The sequence below is a fragment of the Cervus canadensis genome, chromosome 9 (genome assembly GCF_019320065.1).
Source record: "Cervus canadensis isolate Bull #8, Minnesota chromosome 9, ASM1932006v1, whole genome shotgun sequence".
NCBI classification, from domain to species: Eukaryota; Metazoa; Chordata; class Mammalia; order Artiodactyla; family Cervidae; genus Cervus; species Cervus canadensis.
In genome coordinates, this window is record NC_057394.1 from 2,094,184 (window position 1) to 2,111,727 (window position 17,544).

The following is a 17,544-nucleotide window of genomic DNA, read 5'->3' on the forward strand; positions in this document are numbered from 1 at the left end:
GCCCCTGCCCCCTCCCCCTCCCCCACCCCGCCCCCAACAACTTACTGGCTGTCCTTTGGGTCCAGGGGGTCCAGGCGGTCCCTGCACAAACACAAAGAAATCTGTCAACTGTTTTCTTTACCCCAGGACCCAGATGACATCTGCTCGGGAGCCCTGGGAAAGCCGCCCGCTGTGTGTTCAGCACACCGGGGAGGATGTGAAGAGCCTTCCAGCACATTCATCTCGGCGGGGACGCGGGGACGGAGGATGGGGGGTCGGCCCGGCTCTCAGGGTCCGCTGGCTGCCCAGGCACAGCTGTTCCTGGCTTGCTTTTCTGAGTTCAGGCTTTTGACCTGATCCGCGTCCTGCTCACGCTGGCTCTGCTCCCTCTGCGAGGCCCCAGGCCCCGCTCCTCCAGAGACGGCCCGCCCCCCTCGGCCTCCCGTGCGCTCCCCCGCCCAGCATCGTCTCCCACTGCCCGCTGCTGGGCCGGCGGACGAGCACGCACAGCGTTAATCTAGGTCCGGCCACTCCGCGGGGCTGGGAACCCGCCCGCCAGGATCGCCTCGTGTTCCTGCAGAGCAGCCCCTGTCCACGCCACACCGAGGGAAAAAGCTTGACACGTGCCTTAGAAGAGCCAGGCGTGTTGACGGAGAAGCAAGTGGATGGGGCCGGGGCCGTGGGAGGCCTCAGCGGCGCGCGCGAAGGCCTGGAGGCCGGCCCCTCGGCTCGCGGAGGCGGGGCGCATGCTGCTGTTTCTTATTTCCCGGGACTGTGTGCGTAACGCAGGGCACCCCCCACCCCGTGGCCCGTGTGCCGTAAAAGGGCAGCTGCGTGTGCACAAGGGCCGAGAGCACCTCGAAGCACGAGCCCGTCTCCTTCCCTTCGGCCAAATCTCAGGGCCGGAGGGCTGCTGGGAAGACAGCCAGCACGGCCCGGGAGAGCTGTGCTTCGTAGAGATGTGATCAGTTGTTGCGATTATGATCAGCGGTCTGACGGAAGCGAACGCGCACTCCCAGCCCAGCTGCTGGTGTGACGGACCTGCCCTCAGACACACACGTGCCCGCTGCCTCTCCGCATTGGCCGAGGAGCGGGTCCCGTCTGCGGCCACCCCAATCTCGGGGCATGGTGTTCTCTGAGAAGGACTCTCTCACCTGCGGCCACAGCTCTCCCTGAGTAATTCAAGGCCTGTTTGTCTAATTAATAAAAAACGTGGAGGAGGAGAGAGTTGGCATTCTGCAGGAGCCCATTCACCTCCTGGTCCCTGGGCAGCGGGAAGGATCTGAGGCAGCCAGGCCTGGGACTCGCCCTCCTCCATCCAGGGGTTCGGCTGCCAAGCCTCACTCCTGATTAGACTTGCAGGAGGAGGGAATACCTGTAGACTGCCACTCAGGGGGGCCCAAGGGTCACTTGGTTAACTGATGTCCAGTATCTCACCTGTCATGATGGCTGTGCCCAGGTGCAGTGAACCTGCTCTAAGGCCAGGCCAGCTGTGGCATCCCATCCCTGCTCTTAAGGCCAGGCCAGCTGTGGCCTCCCTGCTCTAAAGCCAGGCCAGCTGTGGCATCCCAGCTCTAAGGCCAGGCCAGCTGTGGCATCCTTGCTCTAAGGCCATGGCAGCTGTGGCCTCCCTGCTCTAAGGCCAGGCCAGCTGTGGCATCCCAGCTCTAAGGCCAGGCCAGCTGTGGCCTCCCTGCTCTAAGGCCAGGCCAGCTGTGGCCTCCTTGCTCTAAGGCCAGGCCAGCTGTGGCCTCCCTGCTCTAAGGCCAGGCCAGCTGTGGCATCCCAGCTCTAAGGCCAGGCCAGCTGTGGCATCCCTGCTCTAAGGCCAGGCCAGGTATGGCCTCCCTGCTCTAAGGCCTGGCCCAGCAGAGCCCAGTTCCTCCTTATGGACCCGTTGGACCCTGGTCTGCTTTGCGCGGGATGACCAGCCCCTGTCTGCTGGTCTGCTACGGGGCTGGGCGAGCTTCTGCCTGGCTGGAAGGGCTCCAGACCAGCACCAGGCCAAAATCTGACCTAGCTGGCATTGAGTCTTCGCTCTTCAACCTTGATGGCGGCAGCGCGGACAAGGGATGGCCTGGGTGGTCTTGGCAACCACACGCGTCAGGCACGCGTGAGGCCTTCAGCAGTGTCCGCATGGCCTGCATCTCGGAGGATGTTGGACAACCGCAAGGGTGAGCACGTGAGCCTGGAACTTACCGGTCTTCCTGGAGCCCCAACCGGACCCATCTGTCCCACGGGCCCAGGGCGGCCGGGAGGCCCCTACGGAGAGGCAACAGAGAAGGCGGTTAGGGAGGCAGAAGCGGGTGGAGCCCGGAGCCCTTCAGGTTCTGCCAGGGCTCTTCTCTAACAAAGCAATGCTTACCTGCATGCCGACCAGTCCGGGCTCTCCAATTTCCCCCTAATTGAGAAGAAAGAGTTTGAAGAGTTTCAGCTTTTAAGAATCTGTGGACTTAGTTGCATTTTACTGCAGTGTTGGAAATAAGCCTATAAAACACACCCGCTGTCTAGGGACTCGGTGATGTTAATTACCTAGACATCTGCGCTGTCATGAGTATGAGAAGGGCAGGCCCGCAGTTAGTGTAAGATGGCCTACAGCCCGGAGGCCAGTGAGAGGACCTTGAAATCAGTGGAGACTCTGGCTTGTTCCCCCACTGTGCGTCCCCCCGCTCCACGCAGAGGTCGCTCTGTTAATGGGCAGTGTACGCGGGGGCTCGCTCATGCCCCGTCTCTGCCGACTTACCCTGTATTTGTCGCGTTCCTCTCTGGGCAGAGCGTAGGGCTCGCCTTTCTGCCCCTTCGGTCCTTGGGGCCCCTAAATGCGCGCACACGGCAGAGAAAGAAAAACACAAGCCGTCCATTAGCACTCAGCACAGAGACGTGATTGGAGCCACTGGCTGCCCCCTCTCGTGGGCGATGTCCAGCTGTCCTTATGGCCAGATGAGACTGTTCTGAACGCCCATCTCTACCTTAACCACGAGGTGAGACTTTTACTTTCATATTTACCCAACACATCTTTCTTAAAGTTAGAAGAGAAATATTCGATAGGATTTAATTTTCAGAAACCCAAGTAGACGTTCAGCAAACCAACACTTTCCTCTCCTGACCTGTTCCTTTTCTTTGCAGTAACACTGTTCTCTGCCTTCTCTGTGTTCGCATACTAGAACATCGACCCTCACATTCTGCAGCACTGTTTGTGGGAGAGATTCCGGGTCATCCGTCAAAAACAGGACTGCGTCAGTATACTGCATTGGCCAAAAAGTTGGTGTGGGTTTTCCGTGACATCTGAATGAACTTCCTGGCCAGCCCAGTACATGATACACAGGTACATAAGTACACAGGTCTTTTAATATCCACATATAAAACCTGTATTTTAAAGTGACGGATATATTTACTGATAATGAAAGCTATGATATTAGAATAGAGCACAGTGTAGCTTACTGATAAGTTGAATCACATGAAAAAGAAATAGCCAGTGAATGGGGAGCTGGAGGGCAGAGGTGTGAAGGTAACCAGAAATCGGCCAGCTCCAGGGAAATGCAATGAAGATTGTTATTGCTGCCCTTCCCGCACCGTAAAATGTTTTTTAAATAAAAAGTTCTGCCACAAAGTGTTAGTTTAACCCTGAATTTGGAATATGTTGGTATAAGGTAGCAACATATTATCAAATAAGATTGTTTGCAAAGACCCTAAAAAAATAAATGAGGCCATGAAATAGATCATTATATGAAAGTTCTTCCATTTAGAAAAGTAAAGTCTACCTTGTATATCCTGCAGAACAAAACTGTTTGTTCATGTCACAAAGGATGTTAGAATCTAATAAAAGTGACGACTAATTGAGAAGTCTGTTCAAGGTTTAAGCTTTCTAAAATTTTAGTTCCACGATTCCACTATTATTCTTGCTGTTTGAATGGGAGGACGTGATGGTATGCTTGGGAGACAAACCCATCACCTTCTATGGAGCGTGCAAAGGACGAAGGGAAATAGAGCTCTTTGAGTCCAGCACGCCCAGACGGGGGCAAGAGACCTCAGCCGCGGAGTGTGCTCCATCCTGCCTGCTAACCCAGGGTGGGCAGCCACGGTTCTGGGGCGTAAAGGTGGCCCTTTCTGGGGTATAAAGGGGGTCCTGGCACGTGCCTGCTCCCCCACACCCAACACCATCCTGCAGGCAGGAGGCAGCCCACCCTCCTGGGAGACCTTCCCTGAGACAGTTTCTCAAGGGGGACCTCGGCGGGCTCTCCCAAAAGCGAGAGCTTTCCTGCATTTCCACCACCCAGACTCTGCAGCCAACCAGCGGGGCAGGCTGAGTGCTGCGTGTACTCACGGGGGGCCCGAGGAAGCCGCCGGGGCCCTGGGGTCCCGCGGAGCCAGCGTCGCCCATCGTCCCGTTGCAGCCATCATACCCGGGGGGTCCTCTGGGTCCGCCTTGCCCAGGATGGCCCTGGAAATAGACAAGCCGTTGAGCCTCCAGCCCCCAGGGGCTTAGGTTTCATGAAACTGGGATGAGACAGCTTCAAACCTTCTCAGAAGAGATGCCTCTGAGTTCCTCATCTCCCCCTGAATTATCGGTCTGCTCTGGGCCTTCCTGACTCCCCTAGACTGGATCTGAGACATTTGAAATTGCATGCCAGCCTGATCTTAATTTGAACTTGTCCTTCAAAGGAAAATTTCAATTCTATTGAGCTAGATGTCCATCTTGTGTTCAACATCTAAGCAGGTCTATTTTTGGATGATACAGCTCTTAGCTGTTACTACACATTAACTTTGCTTGTGATTTCTTTTTTAAAGTTTATTTATTTTTAATGGAAGGATAATTGCTTCAAATATTGCGCAGGTTTTCTGCCATACATCAACACAAATCAGCCACAGGCATATATGTCCCCTCCCTCCTGAACCCCCCTCCCCCTCCCATCCCACCCCTCCGGGCTGTCTCGGAGCACCGGTCTGAGCTCCCTGAGAGAAGCATGGAAACATACAGACTACCACACGTAAAACAGACAGCCAGTGGGAATGCGCTGGAAATGATTCTAACCAGCTAAAAGTACCGGGTCCCTCAAACTCTATGTTCATTAGGTGCTCAGATATAGCGGTGGCATTCAAGTTAACGTGCTGTGAGCGTCTCTCAGACTTCGGCATCGAGGAGACTGTCTTTAGCAGCCCTGACGTTCCAGAGAAAATGACCAGGTATCTGTTTACCATGATCACCCCTCCAGGTGATGATTACGCCCTCCCTAGTTTGAGAAACATTTGCTTCTGACATGAAATGAGCATGAAGTGGAAAAAACCAATGGAAACACGACACGATCAGTTACAGTTTGTTCCCACCAGGTCACTCCATCTAAAGCGCAGACTTCTGCTTCCAGAGGAGCCCACCCAGGGGCAATCCAAGAGGCCAAAAAAAATGGGTTAAAAACAGGCAATTTCATTGGAGGCAGCTGGTAAGAGAAGGCTTTGGTTATTTGTTTAACCCTTGAAATCTGCGAATTCTTCAGCTCTGTCAATTTCTCAAGATTCTGACTCACGCGCAAGTTATTTCCGTAACCATGCACAGCTGTGTGCTGTCACCGATGTGTCTGCTTGAGCCCCTCCCAGGGGACGCCCGGGATCACGGCCATGCGGGTCTCACGTCTTGGTGGGGGGGGCTTCCCTTCTTCAGCTCTGCCTCCCGCTGCAAAAGTCCCCTTGAATGTGGAGCTAAGGGAAAGTGGCAGTTCTCTGTGACTGCCTCCGCTCACACCCTTCCCCCTTTCTTCTGCAATGGGGCAGCCTCACTTGTGTGGCCTGCAGTGTCTGTGTGTGTGTGCATGCGGGTATGAGCGTGATGACGTAACACATGTGGTGCAGGTGTGTGCATGCGGGTATGAGCATGCTGACCCGGCACAGATGTTGGCATGAGCGTGAAGTTCTGGAGGCAGATGTCCTTAAACATCAGCTGCGCGGGGATGGAGCAGGCCTGAACGTGGGATAAACACATTTATCCCGGAGGCAGAGATGGGCAGGAAGCCGTCCCTGGGAAGTCTGCTCCCGGCCCGAGGAGGCGGCTGTGAGTCAGGCTGCTCTGTTTGTTTTCTTGTGCCACAAGAAGTAAAGTAAACTAGGTTAGAAAAACACACTTTATTGCATTCTGAGATTTTCTCATGGACAAAGCATGCCTTTCGTCTTCTCTCTGCGCGGTTGCTACCAAGAATCTGAGACGCTGCAAGACTGCAGGGCTGTCCCTGCTCTCGGCAGGACGGCTCTCTACTCAGGTGGTTCTCGAGTTCAAACGCGGCGTAAGCCTGGCTCTTTACGGCCCGTCTGTGCCGCTTGCCGCCTGTCACTGCAAAACAGTAACGAGGGGCTCCCCGCCCCCAGGTCCCCGTGCGGCCTTGCAGTCCTGGGAAGCCCAGCAGCCTCCAGGCCAAGTCCAGAAGGCCATTTACAAGGAAGCAGTTTGTCCACGAGATGACTGGGTTCCAGGGGAAAAAATTTAAAAACGCACATATAGCCCCACAGGTTTGTTGTTATCGACAAGAAAGGGGGACTAGTTAGATATGTGTCTGTACCTCATAAATAGATTGCTTTGCATGTATACAGTGCTTTTAAATTTTAATCTTATGAAAAACTTACGGGAATTCCGTTGGCGCCAGGGTATCCCGAAACACCTCTTGGTCCCTGTAAAGAAGGCAACAGGCTTAAGGAAGGCCGAGACACCCCCCACCCGCCCCCCACCGGGGGCCGCGCCCACGGCTCTGTACGCACCACGTCTCCCTTCGGGCCTGTGGTCCCGGGGGCTCCCCTCTCCCCCTTGTCACCTTTGCGGCCTTGCAGTCCTGGGAACCCCTGTAAGCCGGGGGGCCCGGTATACCCCTGGGGGCCCACCGGCCCTGGCTGGCCCTGCGGGAACAACACACGGTCAGTGTTCACAGTTCACAACCACGCATGAACGTCTCCAATCATGCTGCTTTTGAAACTATGCTTTTCATGCTTAAAGAGCTATACTCTGTGTAAATCACCATCTTCTTCCATGACAGCCACTACGTGATTTCTGGCTGAGAAAGTAAAAGAGCTCAAAGGGGGAAAATATTAAATGTGAGACAAAAATTATCCTCAAGTACTAAAGTGAAGTTATTGTGAAATGCTGATATTGGGTTGGCATGAAAGAATCAATTTACTTGACTTAAAAAAAAAAAGTCCTTTCAGTATAAATGAAGGTGCCAGACACAAATTCCTAAGATCGTCTCTGTCTCATATAATGCACTCAATAGGTATGGAGACACAACTAGCACCCAGATATCAAAGCGACCCCCAGATGTTTAAGTGGTCAGACAGTCTCTCATCCTCTACACACACACACACAGAACGCACACATGAGGACGTGTGCGTGTACAGAGAAAAATAAAAGTTTCTGAAATGCAAAACGTACATCCAAACCATTGCTGCTGTTCAGTCGCTAAGTCGTGTCCCACTCTTCTGTGACCTCATAGACGGCAGCCCACCAGGCTCCCCCGTCCCTGGGGTTTCCCAGGCAAGAATACTGGAGTGGACTGCCATTTCCGCCTCCTGGGGAACTTCCCGACCCAGGGATCAGACCCGCGTCTCCTGCGTTGGCAGGCAGATTCTTTACCACTGAGTCACCTGGGAAGCCCTTGCATATCCCTTAGGATGGCCATTATTTTAAAAAAAGAAAAGACGAAACTATGTGTTGGCAGGAATTTGGAGAAGTTGCTCTGTGGCAGGGAATGGAAACGGTGCGGCCGTTGGGGAAAACGGCATGGAGGGCCTCAAAAATGAAACAGAGAATCACCACGTGACCCAGCAATTCCGCCTCTGTGACAACACTCAGAAGGATTGGAAGCAGAGACTCGGACGGATTGTGTCTACACCTGTGTTCACGGCAGCATTTTCCACAATTGTCAAAGGTGGAGATGCCCATGGATGGGTGATGTGGTCTGTCCAAACAATGACTCTTATTCACCTTAAAGGAGCAGGAAATTCTGACACAGGCCACATCATGGATGGACCCTGAGGACATGATACTGGGTGAAATAAGCCTGCCACAAAGGGACAAACGCTGTCTGATTCCACTAATATGAGGTCCCCAGAGGAGTCACATCCGTAGAGATGGAAAGCCCCAGAGAGGTGACTGGGGGCTGGGGGAGGGGAGTGGGCGGTTAGGGTTTAGTAGGGACAGACTCTCAGTTTGGAAAGATGAAAAAGCTCTGACGACAACGGTGATCATGACTGTACAAAACATAAGTGTGCTTAATGCCAAGAAACTGCGCAAAAATGGTTAGGCTGGTACATTTTATGTTGCGTACATTTTACCACAATCAAAATGAAAAGATTAAAAAGGGGTTCCAGCTCTATTATTGGAACTAATTTATGCATTACAGTTCTATTTTAATGAACGTCCCAGGTTCACCCAAACTGAAAAAAGTAACAAGACAAAACCAAACCAAACCCCAAAGACTCTGTCTTGATTTCTTAAAGGAAGGATTCTGCTGTTGGTTCGTCCCACAGACCCTTTCTCTCCGAGCCTCATTCACTCTCCCATTTCAAATGCCTGTCTTGCCTTTAGATTGAGGGGGTACTGAGTCATTATTTCTAGACTTCTCTTTTATAGCCTGCAAAAAGCCTCTCTTGTATAAACTGTGCCGCTAAGACGTTCGTCTGTCCTGGCAGAAGTTTATAATCTGTCCTTGATACTGCACAGCGCTGGGGGGAAGCGAGCGACTTCAGATGCAGCTGGAGGCGCCGTGTTCACGCGGAACCGGGGCAGGGGAGGAAGGGCGTGGGGGACCCCGCCTGTGATGTCCCCACCGCCCCCACGCTGCCCCTCCCTGCAGGTGCCGGCCCGGGGCGTGGGGCGAGCGGGGAAGCGCCGTTTTGGGGCGGAGGATGCAGATGGAGACTAAGGTGGAGTTTGGCGGCTGAGATGAGCCCCGGGGCTTGGGGCCCTGTGTCCTCAGATGAAAGGGAGCCTGGGGGCCCCTCGGGGCCGGGTTGGCATTTCACGGATGGTGGGTTCTCTGCTTGCCCCGCATACGGTGCAGAATCCAGCCAGCGCTCCCCTGGGGTAGCCTGACCGCAAGCACCACGCGGAGCTGCGAAGCCAGCGTGCTTGAATGTCTGGAGGAGGTGAGAGAGGCGTCAGGAGGACCGTGTGGCCAGCCGGGCCCTGGACACGTGGCGTCCCTGTCTGATGCCCGGAGCTTCGGGACGCCGCATCTGTCGGCGGTTCGGAGACACAAGATGCTTTGACTCAGATCTTTCTGGCTCTTCCTGAGCGAGGCTCACTGCTGTCTCGTTTGTGACCACAGACCAAGTCTCTAAGCCTGCAAGTCCCGCAGCCCTCAGAGGCTACTGGTCGTTAGCCTTGGGGGACGCATGGTTCCTCGTCCGCAATGTTAGTTTTTATTGTCCATAAACTATGTCTCTCTTCGAGGATGACTGTCTAGCACCAACCGTTAACACAGATGGAGTATAAGCCTCTTAACGAGAAGCATCCCTCTGTCTCCTGTTTGTTAACTGCTCCTGGCTCCCTGTGATGGGGGGACCAGTGACATCACGTCCTTGTTTTCCTCCCGTTGTCAGTAAACTCACCCATGGCTTCTCCGACAGGAAGTCTGGCTTTGGCAGTAAAACCCCAGTCTTCCCTTTTCTGGAACACACTGTCCCTTTTTTCTTTTTATTAAGGTGAAATTCCCAAACCACAAAAGCATCTGTTGTAAAGTGGCTTCCGGTGCAGTCACAGTGTCCCCTGTCCATCACTTCCATCTATTCCAAAATACCTTCATCACCCCAAAAAATCCCACTCCCACCACCATCATTCCCACCCCCGCCTCCAGCCTCTGGTAATCACTCTTCCGCTTTTGGTGTCTATGGGCTTTACCCACTCAGAGTATTTCACATCAGTGGAATCACACTTATGATACGTGACCTTTCGTGTCTGGCTTCTTAATACAAGGTTTTTGAGGTTCGTCCACATCATAGCTTCAGTCACTACTTCACGCTTACGGCTGACTAAGATTCCATTGTGTGGACAAACCAGCTTGTTATGAACAAACTGTGAACACGCACACCCAGCTCTCGAGTCTGCGCTCAGTCTTTCGGGCCTATTACTGAGGAGTGGACCGGCTGTATCACGTGGGGACTCTAAAGGTTTGAGGAGCTGCCAGGCTGTGATCCCCGGCGGCTGCCTCATTTTACATTCTTAGGAGCAATGTGTGAGGATCCTAAACTTCTCTACAATCCAGCCGTCAATTGCTATTTTCTATTTTTTAAAAAAATAAAGCCTAGAGGGTGTGAATCGGGGTCATTCTGAAGAGCAATGGGGAAAAGCCAGGAAGAGCCTGGAGGGGATCTGAGTTATCCCTCCTCCTCCAGGATGCAACCCCAGGATGGTTCCAGCCCTTCACTGCACGCCCTGCGAGGCTGGGGCTGAAAGGACAGTCGTACCAGGGTCCGAGCCCTGGGCGTGCGTGCCTTGGTCATCAGGGGTGAGATCCTCCTAGGGAAGCCTGTGCCCTGGGGCATCTGTGTCTGCAGAGAGCAGCTGTCGGGACCAGTAACAGGAAGGGTCCTCCTCTGTCCTGATGGTCATCCTTATCAGCTTCCGGCTTCAGACGGCAAGTCCCGATCGGAAAATCTACTTCCTCCTCTTCCTTTCCTTTTGTGATAAGTGATGTTAAAAATAAAAAGTACCCCAGAAAGGGTAGGCCTGAGGCTTAAAGGTCTTTGCAAAAGCTTCTAAAACTTCTAACATTCCCACAAAATACTTGATGAAAGTATTTCCATAAAATACTTCTCAAAAGCCAGCAGACACCTGGCAAGGAGCCGTGAGCTCGTGGACCCTGCCTCTGCGAGACTTGATTTGTGTCAATGTATCACCTTCCTTGGGCTCCCCTGGTGGCTGACAGGTTAAAGCATCTGCCTGCAATGCGGGAGACCAGGGTTTGATCCCTGGGTCGGGAAGATCCCCTGGAGAAGGAAATGGCAACCCACTCCAGTACTCTTGCCTGGAGAATCCCATGGAGGGAGGAGCCTGGTAGGCTACAGTCCACGGGGTCGCAAAGAGTCAGACACGACTAAGCTACTTCATTTTCTATCACCTTCCTAGGGAAGCGATAATGAGAGGATCTTGCAATCCTGGGTCCTCTGGGATGGAGCCCTATGAAAATGGAGCCCTATGAAAGCTTTCAACAAACGGGGTTCCTCTCGTTCTGCCCCCAGGACAACTGCGTGAAGTCGGCGTCACCCTCGCTTGAGAGGGGAGGTAACGGGGGTCTGGGGGGTCAGGGTTAGGGATGACGGATGCATTTAGGTCTGGGGGGGATTCCATCTTCCATGACACCCTTGCTGCTCCAAGAGAGGTCGGGGAGCCTCATCTGCACCACCTGAGAACTCGTGGGAACCGCAGAGTCTCAGCCCCGCCCAGCCCTCCTGGGGCGGCACAGACATGATCCTGGCAGGGCTCCTTGCACGGTGAAGTCTGAGAACCGCTGCCCGACCCGCCCTCCTCCCCCTCGTGGAAGAAGGCTGGTATCTCTTTATCTTTAAACTTTTAATTTTGCATTGGGGTATAGCTGATTAACAATGCTGGGATCATTTCCGGTGGACAGAGAAGGGACTCAGCCGTACACACGTGTCCATTCTCCCCCAGACTCTCCCTGCATCCAGGCTGCCACATGACGTTCAGCAGAGTTCCCCGGGCAGGCATATTCAAAGAAGAAAACTCTCCTAAGCACGAGATTGCACCTCAGAAGCAAGGTCAGTCTTCCTGGGCTGGGCAGAGGGAAATCTAATGTTTCTGTGTGTTGAAGACTCTTTCTAATTGAATTGTCTCGCCCTTAGGCTCCGGTGATAATTCCAGGAAGGGACACATGGGGCATGTGAGGGGTGAGGGGTGCGCACGGTCTCTCCCTTTGGGAAACCATCGTGGAGGAGGAGTGGGTCGTCCTGGCTGGTTCTGGAAGCTGGAGTCTGGGCCGGCAGAGGGCACACAGGGGCCAGACGTGAGCACACCTGGCTTAAACACCATGACCCCGAGGGGAATGCCCTGCACGTCCTGAGACGCTGACTAAGCCTTCATGCACTTGGAGTTCTCACTTCTGGGAAAAGGGGCAAAATATATCTATGCACATGCTGAAAACTCCAGGACCTCAGCCTCTGAAATAAACGTGGAGGACGGATGCTCGGTCAAGGCCCCGAGAAATCACGCCTCACGTGCAAACACCTGCAAGGAGGTGCCCTCTGCCATCCAGTTCATTAACCCGAGCACTCGCGTTGGGTAAGGGAGGAAAGTTTCATTTATCAAGGAAGGACAGAGAGAAGCGCTGCCAGGGACCAGCCCCCGTCACTGCACATCAGGACTCTTAATCTACGCTACGGTGTTTTCCTGGTAGCACAAGAATCAGCTTTCCGTGCCAGCTTCTGAATAGTAGGAAATCCCCTCTCCTTCCTAAGGGTGCTCTTCCTGTCTCGCCTTTTACGGCCCCGGGCGCCCCTCCAGGCGCCTGCATCCTCCCAACCCTGGCGGCCCCTCCTGCCCTCCACCTTCCCGCCCTTCCAAAGCAGTGACATGTGACCTTCGCCTTTCCAATGCAATGACCTGCGACCTTCGGGGGATTCCGGCCCCAGGCCCAGTTCACCCTTGGAGCTGTTCACACACAGTTGAGAACATGCCAAACAGCCCCAAAGGTGGGAAAGACCATCTTTTAAGATTCAGGAAAATATTTTGCTTAGCTAAATTTTAGAATCAGTCACCTTTCTTAGGGATGACCGTTAGGATTTGTGAGCAATTTCTGATCATCTGGCAGGGTGAATTAGTGACTATTCCAAGCTGATGATAATGTGATGGTTAGTACTGGACAGGACATCACATATACCTGTGAGTCAACTGGGGCGCCCCCGGTGGCTCAGATGGCAGAGTCTACCTGCAATGCGGGAGACCTGGGTTCGATCCCTGGGTCGGGAAGATCCCCTGGAGAAGGAAATGGCAACCCACTCCAGTATTCTTGCCTGGAAAATCTCATGGATGGAGGAGCCTGGCGGGCTACAGTCCATGGGGTCACAAAGAGTCGGACACGACTGATTGGACAGCTGCCTACTCCAGGCAAAACAGACAGACAGTTGGCTTAACTGATGTTAACTCTGCCGCCCTTTCCTCTAGATTCTTATCAGTATGCAACAAAACATCAGTCCCACCCTGGGTGCAATCCCAAATTAAAGGTTTCATGTATTCCCCAATGAGAACGATATGGCCTCCCTGTTCTCCAAAATGGTCTGACACAGATGGTAGTGCTGATCTGAAAGAAATGACATCCATGCGCAAAGAAACAACCCTTGACCCTCGGCTTGCTCCACAGACAAGACGGAACACAGAGCTAAGTGTCCGGGTAGGGCTGTGAGACTTCCAGAAGAAAAGGAGAGAATGGGACAGGAGCAGAGGAGAACACAGGAGAGAATGTCTGTGATTCTGGATTAGGCGAGGGCTGCTTCCATCAGCGGAGTAGGCAATGGCAACCCACTCCAGTGCTCTTGCCTGGAGAATCCCATGGACGGAGGAGCCTGGTAGGCTACAGTCCGTGGGGTCGCTAGGAGTCGGACACGACTGAGCAGCTTCACTTTCACTTTTCACTTTCACGCATTGGAGAAGGAAATGGCAACCCACTCCAGTGTTCTTGTCTGGAGAATCCCAGGGACAGGGGAGCCTGGTGGGCTGCCATCTATGGGGTCACCCAGAGTCAGACACACTGAAGTGACTTAGCAGCAGCAGCTTCCATCAGACACGAAACTCACAAGCCGTGAGAGACAAAAAGCTGAGACAGAAACATTTGATCTTCAAAAGGTTCTGTCTGAAACATAAAAAGCAGGCCACACACTGGGAGAAATACTCACAAGACACATATGTGATAAATGACTTTTATCCAGAATATAGTCAGGGCTCCCGGAAATCAACAGTAAGGAAACGAACAACCTGATTGGAAAAATGGGTAAAAGATCTGAACAGACTCTTCATCACAGAAGAGGTGCAGACGGAAAACAGGCAAGGGGCTCAACACCATCAGTCATTAGGGAAAAGCAAATGGCAGCCCACTCCAAAACTCTTGCCTGGAAAATCCCGTGGACGGAGGAGCCTGGTGGGCTGCAGTCCATGGGGTCTCAAAGAGTCGGACACGACTGAGTGACTTCACTTGCGCTTTTCACTTTCATGCACTGGAGAAGGCAATGGCAACCCACTCCAGTGTTCTTGCCTGGAGAATCTCAGGGACGGGGGAGCCTGGTGGGCTGCCGTCTGTGGGGTCGCTCAGAGTCGGACATGACTGAGCAACTTGGCAGCAGCAGCAGCAAGCTGTAACTGTGGCTGCCAGAGCGGCTGACGTGCCCACTCAGAGAAGACTGGCAAGGCCAAGGACTGCTGGGGGTGCAGAGAAAGCGTGTCAAGAACTGTCGGGGACGCAGACCCGGGCGGCTGAAGCCAAACACACACTTGCAGAAGCCCCGGAGGTAAGTGCTCAGAGTGGGGCAACATCTTTCAGCTGAAAACCGGAAACGACCTGAGTGTCCATCAGGGGATAAACAGACCGTGGTCCATGCATGAAAGGGAAAGCTACTTAGTAACAAAAATGGAAGAAGGTATCTGATGCGTGCAAAGGTGAGGGGGGATCTCAGGGGCACTGCCCTCGGTGAAGGATCCAGATATAAAGCTGAGTTCTGTCTGTCCTGTTAATGCGATACTGTGCTATTATCCTGGCTAGGTGACGTTCTAGAGACAGAAAGCAGAGAAGCAAATGCTAGGTCAGGAGACAGGGAGGGGACAGACTGCAAAGGGCATAAAGCACAGAGCCACAGCAAAGCGACTGTGTGGTCCGAGACCTGCTTTATGTCACGACTCTGGTGGTTGCTGCACGATGTCTGTTAGATTTGCCAGTTTTCACAGAATCACGTGAAAATTACATCCCAATACACCTGACCTAAAATCAAAGAAACAACAAAAAAGGGGTATGGCGAAGGCAAAGATGAAGAAGGCAATCTCTGAAGCTCACAGGCAGACTGCATAGGACCAGTTCTTCTGGTGCGTCCTTACAAGTGAATGGATAACACAGATAATATTGGTAAATGGAGGAAAAGAGGATGCTTGTGAAAGGATATATTAAAAACATCCGGGCTTCCCTGGTGGCTCAGACGGTAAAGAATCTGCCTGCAATGTGGGAGACCGGGGTTTGATCCCTGGGTTGGAAAAACCCCCAGGAGAAGGGAGTGGCAACCCACTCCAGTATTCTTGCCTGGAGAATTCCATGGACAGAGGAGCCTGGCAAGTACAGTCCATGGGGTCGAGAAGAGTTGGACGCGACTGAGCGACTAACATGCACAAAAACATCAGCAAGATGCTTTTTAAAATGTGTGCCAAGGAAATGAAAGAATTTCAAGAAACTAAGACGGAGCTCTCCTTGCCTGGAAGTGGGTCTGTCCAAGTGCGACCTGACAGGAATTAGAACCGTCCAGCCCACGGCCCGTGGGATAGCTGGGCCAGGAGCCCGTCAGGACCGAATTAAAATCAGGAGCAGAAGATACACCACGGGTGTCACTGGTCTCCATCGTGTGTGATTTTCACAAAGAACGAAAGCAGAGGGGTCACCTGTGATCACAAGATGCTATTGGCTGGTTTATCTGAGACAATGTGACTTGGACTCACATTTTAAAGCGAAGGAAAGATGGATCCTCTCTTTTTCTCCACCCACAGGACCAGTAAGCCTGAAAACTGTGCTCCTAGTTCTAAAAATAGGCAGCGCATGGGCAGTCGGACACAATGGCTTTAGCCCAGCGCGAGGCTGAGCTTTTTATAGTCTGGATGTGATTTGCCTTGGCACAGGCTGGGAAGGCCGATTTTCTGGAAAAGCCTTCCACCGCCTCTGTGCTTGTAGCAGTAAGTACATTTCATCCGCCCAAAGACGAATCCTTGCTTAACAGACAGACTGGATTTCCTAAGTCTCTGGATTTCCTAAGTTCTCCAAGAAGCACGGAGGAGGGTGGTGCGGATGAGCCAAAGGCCTCGGGGAGCAGAAATGGCGGCCAAGGAAGGGTCTGGAAAAAGCTGATTCTGGGCTCTGGCTGTCAGGCTCCCATGCCTATGAAACGCTCTTTCCAGCCCAGCAGCTGACAGTATGGAAACAGCAACAACCAGGGCATCGTCAAGTAGCCTTGAGGTCACCATGAGTGACTGTGCAGGGCCACCCTGGACGCGCCTGCAAGACGGGGAAGGGACACCTGCTCTAGGAGGGGACTCTGAAGTCACCGGAATTATAAAAACATTCTCCAACCATAAAAAGAGAGAAATAGTGGCATCTGCAGCGACATGGCGGACACAGAGTCTGTCAGACTGAGTGCAGTGGGCCAGGCAGAGAAAGACAAGGATCACGGGTACTGCTCACCGGGGACTGAAAATATGGTACAAAAGAATCTATTTACAAACCAGAAATAGAGGCGGAGAACAAACTCATGGTCACCAGGAGGCAAGGGGGGGAGATGAACTGAGAGACCAGGATTGAAGTATACACACTGCGGTCTGACCCTGGAGTCATATCTGACTCTGTGGCCCCATATGGACTGTAGCCCACCAAGCTCCTCTGTCCATGGAATTTTCCAGGCAAGAATACTCCAGGGGATCTTCCTGATTCGGGGGTTGAACCCACGTCTCTTGTGTCCCCTGCACTGACAGGAAGACTGTTTGCCACCAGTGCCGCCTGGGAAGCCCCACACACGCGTGCATGCTAAGCCCCTTCTGTCGTGTCCAGTTCTTTGAGACCTTAGGGACTGCAGCCCGCCAGGCTCCTCTGTCTGTGGAATTCTCCAGGCAAGAACACTGGAGCGGGCGGCCATGACCTCCTCCAGGGGGTCTTCCCAACCCAGGGATGGAGCTGCATCGCTTATGTCTCCTGCACTGTCAGCTGGGTTCTTTACCAGTAGCGCCACCATAAAATAGATGGCCAATAAGGACCAACCTAGACAGCATATTCAAAAGCAGAGACATCACTTTGCCAACAAAGGTCCATCTAGTCAAGGCTATGGTTTTTCCAGTGGTCATGTATGGATGTGAGAGTTGGACTATAAAGAAAGCTGAGCACCAAAGAACTGATGCTTTTGAACTGTGGTGTTGGAGAAGCCTCTTGAGAGTCCCTTGGACTGCAAGGAGATCCAACCAGTCCATCCTAAAGGAGATCAGTCCTGGGTGTTCACTGGAAGGACTGATGCTGAAGCTGAAAACTCCAATACTTTGGCCACCTGATGTGAAGAGTTGACTCATCGGAAAAGACCCTGATGCTGGGAGGGATTGAGGGCGGGAGGAGAAGGGGACGACAGAGGATGAGATGGCTGGAGGGCATCACTGACTCGATGGACATGAGTTTGAGTGAACTCCGGGAGTTGGTGACGGACAGGGATGCCTGGCGTGCTGCGGTTCATGGGTTTCGAAGAGTCGGACACGACTGAGCGGCTGAACGGAACAGAACGGAACAGAAGGACCTACTGAATAGCTCAAGGAGCTCTACCCAGCGCCCTGTGACGGCCTGCATGGGAAGAGAA

At 53.1% G+C, this 17,544-nt stretch overlaps 1 protein-coding gene across 1 annotated transcript in view; it reads right to left on the reverse strand.

The window, feature by feature from the left end:
- The window catches only part of COL4A2 (collagen type IV alpha 2 chain), a 160,139-nt gene that overhangs the window by 47,173 nt on the left and 95,422 nt on the right, over nucleotides 1-17,544 (reverse strand). The window contains exons 5-11 of the mRNA XM_043478324.1: nucleotides 6,721-6,855; nucleotides 6,589-6,633; nucleotides 4,304-4,420; nucleotides 2,723-2,794; nucleotides 2,345-2,380; nucleotides 2,179-2,241; nucleotides 46-81 (exon numbers count right to left, since the gene is read on the reverse strand). Coding sequence (XP_043334259.1) covers nucleotides 46-81; nucleotides 2,179-2,241; nucleotides 2,345-2,380; nucleotides 2,723-2,794; nucleotides 4,304-4,420; nucleotides 6,589-6,633; nucleotides 6,721-6,855 — 504 coding nt within the window. The remainder of the gene's footprint in view (nucleotides 1-45; nucleotides 82-2,178; nucleotides 2,242-2,344; nucleotides 2,381-2,722; nucleotides 2,795-4,303; nucleotides 4,421-6,588; nucleotides 6,634-6,720; nucleotides 6,856-17,544) is intronic.